This window comes from Rhea americana, unplaced genomic scaffold, assembly GCF_003343005.1.
Source record: "Rhea americana isolate MKP2758 unplaced genomic scaffold, rheAme1 scaffold_295, whole genome shotgun sequence".
Lineage (NCBI taxonomy): Eukaryota > Metazoa > Chordata > Aves > Rheiformes > Rheidae > Rhea > Rhea americana.
The window spans coordinates 963,616-972,695 of record NW_028186418.1 but is presented as its reverse complement, the minus strand read 5'-3'; the positions used below and the strand labels follow the sequence as shown (position 1 = coordinate 972,695).

The 9,080-nt window shown below is 52.0% G+C and overlaps 1 protein-coding gene across 2 annotated transcripts in view; it reads right to left on the bottom strand.

Annotated features, from left to right (window-relative positions):
* Positions 1 to 1,817: 1,817 nt before the first annotated feature.
* SUPT6H (SPT6 homolog, histone chaperone and transcription elongation factor) overlaps positions 1,818 to 9,080 on the bottom strand; it is a 31,272-nt gene continuing 24,009 nt past the window's right edge. For both annotated transcript variants that reach the window (XM_085309317.1, XM_085309318.1), the window contains exons 29-37: positions 8,643 to 8,838; positions 8,269 to 8,507; positions 7,753 to 7,866; positions 6,931 to 7,055; positions 6,332 to 6,444; positions 5,806 to 5,883; positions 5,552 to 5,718; positions 4,038 to 4,225; positions 1,818 to 3,852 (exon numbers count right to left, since the gene is read on the bottom strand). In XM_085309317.1, the coding sequence (XP_085165443.1) occupies positions 3,666 to 3,852; positions 4,038 to 4,225; positions 5,552 to 5,718; positions 5,806 to 5,883; positions 6,332 to 6,444; positions 6,931 to 7,055; positions 7,753 to 7,866; positions 8,269 to 8,507; positions 8,643 to 8,838 (1,407 nt within the window). In that variant the 3' untranslated portion in view covers positions 1,818 to 3,665. The remainder of the gene's footprint in view (positions 3,853 to 4,037; positions 4,226 to 5,551; positions 5,719 to 5,805; positions 5,884 to 6,331; positions 6,445 to 6,930; positions 7,056 to 7,752; positions 7,867 to 8,268; positions 8,508 to 8,642; positions 8,839 to 9,080) is intronic.

Genomic DNA, 9,080 nt, shown 5'->3' with positions numbered 1-9,080 from the left:
CGAAAAAGAGAGGTCCCTCCGGAAACGGGAGGCCGAGCCACGCCGCRCCGGTCGCCCGCGCTCCTCCCCGCGAAGGCGCCGGCGTGGCGAGGCGGGAGCCGGGGGCCGAGCTGCCGGCGCGGAGCCTGGACTTGGGGGGCAAGGAGGAAGCGGCCGCCGTGCTGAGCGATGCCCCGGCGGGAGAGGGCTTGGGGAGGGAGCCGGCGGCGGTCTCGCCTCCCGTGGCCCCGGCGGCCGGTAGGCAGAGGAGGAGGAAGGAGAGAAACGGCAAGAAGAGACTGAAAAGCAAAGCGGAGCCAGAGCCCGCGTGAGATTTGCTGCCGCGGATGTGACTCTCCTCTTACCCCCGCGCGAGTTTAGCTGCGTAATAAATCAGGTCGCTCRAGCAGATGGCGCGATGCCCCGCGGGGCGGCGGGAGGGGAGCGAGCCGGGTGCCCGCGCGCCCGGCCGTGCCGCCTGGCCCTCGCCTGCCCGGTGCCCGTGCGCGGCTCTGCAGAGCAGCAGGGAGGCAGAGCAGGAAAACCTGAGGGTTTAACAGGGTTGAGCTGTGCAAAAGAGCAAAAGGCCTCGAACTGCTCTGAGCTGTCTCTCGCCACGAGCACGGGCTCGTTTCACGCTCCTGGGCAGCGAAGGCAGCAAGGCACTTCCCGGGCCGGGGACACCACCTCCCGTCCGCGCCCCAGGCCGCGGCAGAGCCTCGGTTTTATGGGGCCGTGACTTAGCCGACACCGATGGAGCAGCGCCAGCTCCCGGGGGTGCATTTCTCCGGAGCGCCGGTGAATGAATTGCACCATCCCAGCCCTCCCCTTTACAACCTTCTGCCTCTTTGCAGGCTGGGAGAGGCGAGATGCTCGCACAGCAGCTCCAACTCCTTTTCCAGCCCCCAGCAAGAGCAAGCAGCAGGTCACTCCGCACCGTCGCTAGCTCCTTGGCTGTGAATAGGACCCTGGCCAGACGGGCCCCCACCTCATGGATTATGCTGGTCACACACGTTTCAAAGGCAGCTGCCTGTGCTTGGCCACGCGGAGCAGAGCACCCTCCCTCTCCCACCCCGCCTGCAGGCGCGACACGGGCACCGCGAGCACAGGGGCCGAGCGCAGGCGATGCTGCGTTTCCAGCGCGGCTGCCCGAGACGGGCACAGCAGCGCCCAGCTCGCAGCGGGGCTCCGCGCGGGGCTGTGCCGCGGGAGCAGGGTTTGGGAGCGGGCGCTCGGTTCTCATTTCCGAGCCAGGGCGGGCTGAGCGGCGGGGGGCAGCTTTACCCGGGGCTTTGTCCCTCCCCGGAGGCTCTTCAAACGCTGTCAGAGCTCTTTGAGTGGGACAATAAAAGCTTTCCCAGGCCCCGGGACAAAGGCGGACGCTGCCTGGGAGAGGGCAGAGGCACAGCGAGCCAACCCAGCTGGTGAGGCCAGCACAAACGACCTTCCTACGCTAACAGCAAATCCAAGAGCGGGAAAGCTGGGATGGCAGGAGCTGAGCACTGGCTCCTGTTTTGCCACCGCCAATGCCAAGCAGGGCAGAGCTGCCCCGCTGCAATCCCACCGCTTCTGGAGAGGTGCCCGAGGAGGGCACAGCGCCATCTGAAATCCCTGACACGAGCTGATCCGAGAGCCCAGGGAAGAAGCGCATACGCTAAGATAGCACATACTGTACTGAGGCATTGAACCCTCTCGAGCACCGCTACAAGTGAGCGCCAAGTCCCACCACCAGGAACAGACTGGCAGAAACAACGTGGGTGGTGGAGGCAGGCCGGGAAACACCTTATCGCAACCCCAGCAGCAGTGCAGGAAGCAGAGACATGCAGCATACAGGCAGCTTCCCAAAAGTAGAATTTTTATTGACGGTAAGGGAAAAACTAAAAACAAAGACAGCCGAAGGAGCGACAACGCACACCTAGCTCCTCTGTAAAGGTCCAACGCATCCCTGTAAGGAGCTGCTCCCAATCAGATTCCCGTCATACAGAATTTAATAAAATAAAAAAATAGCATAAGATTAGTATGCTTGTAACCTACAGCAGCCGCGTGCCCCGGAGCTCAGTCCTCCATCCCGGCCTGCGTGGTAGCAGGAGAGCAACACGGCTGTGTCAGCCCCTGGTATTGCAGAGGAGATGGCGCAGAAGCCAGGACCTGCGTTTCTCTGTGTAAACAGCTCTGCTTTGTCTCCCAAGTCTCTGCCATTCTTCAGGAGCATTTGCATGCAAAAAAGACCTTTGCTTGTCACGATCTGCTGTTCCTGTTCATTTCCTAGCTGAGCCTGGGCTAACCAAGAGCAGTTGGAGGAACAAAGACTCTGCTTCCATAGAAAATCCCCGCTAACAAAGCAGGAAGGAGCAAAGTGTGTGCAGCAGAAACCTTCCAGTTCAGAAATGGCTCTCAGCACCAGCAGTTTCTCTGTAACACTGCAGTGGGCTGCTTCTGACATACGACAAAAGTTATCTGCAATACCTGGCCCCCTCCTAGTCCCCCCAGTCCTTCTCCCAGCCAGTGAGAGATACGGGCCACCAGAAGGTGCCCAGTATGGCGGTCTGATGCCTCTACACAACGCATTCAAAACAAAACATAATTCTGTATCAGCTCAACAGAAATCAGCTTCTCTATGAAAGTTTCAGCACACAGAAGGCAACTCCAAGCAACAAAGGAAGAGAAACATTGACTTTCAGCACTGAGCTCTGCTTCTATGGCCAATCCATTGCTAGGAGGAGAAGGCAGGCAGGCAGCACAGATGCAGAGAGAAAGCCTCCCAACTAGTGTTCTGTAGAAACACTATTTATTCACCCCTCTCAGTTACAAGTGGGCAGGGTTAAGCAGATATGGAAGAGGATGCCATGCACTCTCAGCTGCTTTGCGTTCTCTTCACCATAGGAGCGGCTGCTTTTGCAGCGTTATAGCCCATGTGTCTGTCTTGTGCTCGGGAAAGCTGCCACTGCCTGGGGTTTTGCTTTGTAGGTTGTTAAAAAATATATATATATATCTCCACCCACTAAATAAATATTGTTCCAAAAGAAGCCAGAGGAGAGAGCAGGCCTTTGGTACAACAGCTGCATTTCTCTCTGGCAAGACCCCAGAGCTGCTGTGCTAGAGCCCTATGAACATGGCTGGCCATTAGCACAGAATTTGCAGTCTGTTACAGGTGAAACCACAGAGCAAACAAGAACAGAAACTTTTACAGAACTCCAGTTTGCTTGTCAGAATCCAGGTGACTCAAGGAGAGGTGACAGTCAGGGTTTGGGATGACCCAAATAAAACAGGCTCACTCTAGGCCGACGGTCTGCACTTTCAGTTGTGTTTGCTTCCTAGTCTTTGCTTTCAAAGCAGACTGTTGTGCATGTAAAAGGACAGACTCATTTGACCTTGTAACTACCCTGCCGAGCTTCCAAAGTGGTGAACCAGGGCCTGGAACGCAGAGGCCACTGCAGCGTCCCTTCCTATGATACATTTTTATATATATATATGTATATATATATATATGTCTATATATTTAAACCAGCCCTGCCAAGTCCATTCATTCACTCAGGTTTGCATCGCCAAGAGTCATCTCCCACCATCTCATGACGTATGAAACAGGAGTTATGTGGCTAAGGGAAGGGAACTTGTTTTCAACTGTTCTCTCTCCCCTCCCCTTCCTAGAGAAGGGAACGGAGGTTACGGGTCAGGTCCAGCATGGCCTATCGATCCATCTCATCCAGCAGTGGTGTGGCATCCCCAGCAATGGACATGGGTGTGCTCTCGATCATGGGGCTGGGAGATGGGCGAGGAGTCAATCGCTGCTTCTGTTTCCTCCGTTCAGCCTCCTTCTCCTGGAGCCACTGCTCGGCCATCTTCCCCCAGTCGATTGCAGCATGACTGTTGGTCCTGAAACGACACATGCAGGAGGTTAGACACGCCAACAGGAGAGCCCAGTGCAGCTTCTCTGCCCTCCCTCCCTATAGGCCCCATCAGGAAAGTAAAACGCAGCCCACCATGCTGTCTCTACAAAAATCCAAGAAAGAAGCGAACACAACAGACAGGTACGTGCACCTGGCACTGCAGTTACTCACTTTGGCTGCTGCCTCTGTCTGGAGCTGGATGACGGCTGCGACTGTGCCTGGGACTGTGTGGACTGGGGTGTGGTGTTGGCCTGGAGCTGGTACTGGGGTGTTGTAATTGGCTGGCTGGGAGTAGTGTAGGAGTAACTGGGTGTCATCAAAGGGGTGGCCACTGGCTGCTGCGCTGGAGTTGTGAAGACCTGCAGAGAACACATACTGTCAGGCACAGAGGGCAAGTCTGGCTAACCATCTGGGGCAGAGGTCTGGCATGCTCGGCACTGCCCTGCTCGCAAGGGAGGTTTGTGCAAGCTCTTGTTGCACACTCCAAGACCTTGTCTGAGAGAGGAGAGGTTTGCTGACCCAGATAGCTCAGGGTCCCGCTTGTTCCCCCGAGTAACTAGCACCCGCTCAACCTGGGCCAGCAGGGCCACTGCAGCCTGCCTTACTTGCTCATCCATAAAGGTACCAGGGGAAACACTAAACCAAGCAAAGGTAAGGAGCACAAGTGAGTGACACAAGAGACACTTTGGGAAACCTAGCAGAAATCACACCCTGCAATGGGCGAGAAGAACAGATGAATTTCTCCTGATTTTCTGCTCCAATAGGCTGCATAGAAGGCACAGCAGCTCCTGGGACAGCTTCCTCCCAGATCCCAAGCTGCCTGGCTCACTGTTCATGTACGGGAAGGGGAGCCTTCCAGTGTTCACTGCCATTTTCCCTCAAATTGTCTCATTAACACCATTAGGTTATCCACAGTCCCTACCTATCCCCTACCTATACTGTGCCAAACTCCATGAAAGCCTCCCAATGTGGTCTAATACAGGATCATTCCTCTCTGCAAGCCTTGTCTTGCAGCAGCTCTTTAGCAGATCTCTCTAAGGGCAGGGTGTGTTTCTTGCACCCCAGCACTTCATTCCTTCTGCAGCTGGATTTAGCCTTGCAGTCAGCTGGGGGATTGACAGCACGTGCTGGGAGGAGGTAGGCACCAGCGTACATGAGGAAAGGCTCCAGCACGAACCGAAACTGTCCAATTCCATCTTATTCTCCGCAAAGCCTCTGGGTGTTCAGTCAGGCTGAGGTGTTGGCCTGCCGGTGCAGCTTGGAGATTAGCACGCTGAGCTGAAAAGCCCTGCAAACTCAGCGCATATTTTCACAGCTAATCTCTTCCACTGGCAGCTCACGTTGACGGTTCAGGGGCACAGTCGGAAGGCTGTGTCCCCTCACTGCTGGATTCCTTCTCTCTACCCTGCCACAATCCTTGGGGGCCAGACCAATTTGCTACTTGTTTCAGCTCTCTCCAGAGCAGGACTATATTGCAATGCCTTATTTCCTCAGCCACAGGAGGCAAGAAGAAACCTGGTCCAAGAATCCAACAAGGCTCCTGCATTCAGCCGCATGGGTATTGCTAGGGATTAGTCAGMCATAGCCATGAGTAACCCCTTACACTACCAGATGAGCCCATGGGATGGTTTCTAGCAATGGGAAGAGGCCTCGCAACACTCTGTCCACAGGTTTGAGACACCTACGTGGTACGCGCTGCTGCCACCTCCACTGCCTCCATAGCCGTACTGACTGGATGCCCACTGCGCAGGGGTGGCATTTGGGTTCTGTCCCTGGCCTGTCACAGCAGCGATGGCACTGAACATTTGGGAGGTCATGTTCTGTGGTAGAGCATTCACTGCACGAGTCAGGTCTGCAAGAAAGACCACTGTGTTAGGGAAAGCAGAGCCTGAGAAAGGAACTCGCATCCTAATTCCAACCAAGAAAGGCCTGCACTGACCTGCCAGATTAATGTTAGCTGGAGTAGCATTAATGGAGGCTGGAGTCCTGGTCCGACTGCTACTGCTGGGGGTAATACCTGTATAAAATGTAAGCCAAGAGAATAGGTTAGTTCTCCCAACAGAGCAGCTATTGCCTTGAAACTCAGCATTTGAAAAAAGCAAGCAAACAAACAAACAAACAAACAAAAAAAAAAAACAGAAAACATTTGTCCTGGTAAAATAGCATCTTATCAGTAAATAGTGCACGTAGGATTGAATGATGGGGGAAGCCAAGGGAGAGAAAAGGAACAAGCTCAGCTTTTGCTGTATGGGCTTCTTGGCTGAAAAATTAGTTCTTGGGAGAGCTCTCAATGGGTTCATGGAAGCCAAACACTTGAATGTCACTCTGAAACTTCCAACACAGAGGAAGTCCTAGGGAAGGACACACTTTAGGGACAAAGAACATGGGAATGTCCTTTACTAACTGCCCTACTGCATGACACTGATGAAACAAATGCTGAAGCATTCAGGTTTTGGGGGCTTCACCTGGAACAGGGTCCTGATAATGATCCTTAAACCATCGGAAGAGTCCATTCACAGTAGGGAAGATCTGGCCCCGGTAGCGGAATCCTTCTGGCGTCACTGTCACATATTCTATCCTGTGAGGAGAGCACAGGAGATCACACACTGCTTTGCAGCTGTACCTGCTGCTGCACAGTGCCCTCACACTAACAAGCCTCAGTCAGAACAGGCATGATGGACAGGATCTGTGAACTCAGGTAATGGTTGTACTGAAATTGAACAGAAAGAGCTACCCAAGACAGTTTTGTTTTGTTTTCAAACAAGTACCCTAAAATAACATGCCTTTCCCTGGAAAATCTATCAGTCACTGCCTGTACTCTAGTGACACCACTTGCACAGGGTGTCACGGCTTGTGGCAGCCAGCTGGTTAGAAACACGGGAGTCTTCTTGGTGGGATTTACTACTAGACATGGATACTCTACTGTCAGCAGGCCAAGCACTGGTTAAGGAGAGGCCTGACTGACTGTGATACAGACAGAGCTGGAAAAGAAACTGGCAGCAATAAGCTGAGGTGCGGTACTGGCAACCATCTACTTCAGCTGCTGGGCTTGCATCTCACTTACCTTGGTTTGCCTCGAGGCTGATATCCCAAGAGGAATTTGCCAGGTAGATCTTTACAGGCACTGATAAAGTAGGGAATAAAAGTTGGCTTCTCTTTCTTCGTCTTTATCAGCAGTTCTTCCAGCTTCTAATGAGACAGAAAGAGGAGAAACGTTCAGGGAACGCCTACATTTTTTGCAACACACAAGGCCTACAGATACCTCCTCCTGGTGCTGTGCTTAGTCCTCTTCCCCCCGCCCTGTTGTTAGCAACCAGACAAGGGCAGCCTCTAGGCATATTCCAACACCATCTGCACTGCTATTGCAGAGGGTTCCGTGGGTACACAGGTCACAGCACGCATGCCTGGGAAGTACAGCCCAGACAATGCACATTACTGGTTCAGATCACAAAGCTGCAAAAAGAAGTCTCCAAGAAACCATAATGAGAAGAATTCTTCTGTCACAGCTTTGACACCATCATTAGGTTCCTCTCAGAATGTTGGAATAGAAAAGTTAAGAGACAGACAGAGCTCATCTCCTTCTGTCTTTTTGGAAAGACACACAAATGTCATCAGGTCAGAGAAAGCCAACACGTCTCCTTTCACTGGTATTTGCTGTCAGGGCAACCCTTTACTGCTCTGGCATACCGCTATAGTTCTCCTGCACTCCTTCTCCAGGAACTTGTCCTGGCTATACTGCTCCCAGACAGAATCTCCTTGACATCTACAGCAATAGGTCAACAGCTCAGTCCAGCAGCAGCTCATGACAAACTCTCTTGAGATAGAGAAACTTATATCATGCTCCCATACCTCCCACACAAGCTTCCACAGCTTGAGATGGGCTCACCTTCTTGTCTCCACCATTGCAGTCCTGATAGTATTTGTGATTCAACAGGTCTCTGGCAAAAGAAGCCATTGGCTGGACATAGCGAGCAACAATTTCATCTAGGTCTTCAAATTCCTTTGAATGAATATATTTAAAGAGGTACTTAGGGTGTGTGATGAGGAACCTTCTCATTCTAGGATACAGTTATCAATCTGCATAGCAAGGCTGCATGCTTTGAGGATAAAACAGCTAAGTATTGTCTAAGAAGCCAGAGAACTGCATATAGAAATCAACCAAACTGATATATTTCTGCATTAGCTGTGAGAGCAAGAGAAAAAGCCTCTTCCAAAAAACATGCAATAAAGTCTGTGCTACTGAACAGACAGAGCACCATAGCTCTGCCCAACGCTCAGGAACTGCATCACAGGCCATTAATCAGAATTCAAGTATTGTAATGGATCCTGCAAAGCACTGTGCCAACCTGTCCCTGACAAATAGGTGGTTCTCCTTCCCAGGCATACTCTGCAGGACTCTTACCTCCGTGTTAATCCAAAGTGTGGAGCCCAGACTGAAGGCATTCTCCTTGCCCTCTTCTCGGACATCCACATGCTGGTAAATCCCATCATTCACCTTCCAGGTGACAGTCAGGTGGTTCTCTCCTTTGCTGCTTGGCCGAATGATCACATCCCCTTGGTCCATTGTCTCCATCATCTTCTCAGCTTGTTTGAAGCTGATATTGTGGAATGATGGGTGAGCAATTACTCTCTTGATGTATGCTAGAGGACAAAGAGGGGCATTTAGGTTTCAAGTTATTGACTGCCTTATTGCAAGCATATGTCCAGTTGTGTTTACTTTCCTGAAGCACCCTGGGAAGGCTGGTGTTGCTGGGGAGAGAAGAACAAGAGACTCACTTGTCCGCTGCTGCTTTCTTTTCAGGTCTTCTTCCTGCTTGTGATCTGCTGCCTCAGAATCAAAATCGTAGTATGTGTCTTTAGGCAACTTCCACTCGTTGTTTTTATCCATCAGGTCTGACGTCCTGCACGTCAGGTCAGTGCTGAACTTTTCAATGTCAATCTTCATAATCCTGCAGTGAACAGTCATTCCCACCTACAGGAGAGGGACAGGTGAGGTTTATCAGCAGGTCTGGCTGGTACACCAGGCACCCTGTGCTACAGAGCTCTCTGTGGCAGGTCATGCTGCCAGTGAGGAGCTAAAAGTTACCTCTCATACTTCAGATTGAAACAACCTTTAAAAGTGATTCTTCCATTTGAACCAAAAATCAACTGACCCACAGATGACTAGAATCAAAAGAGATTAAAAGAAAAATGGGCACTTCTCCAGTGTGTCTA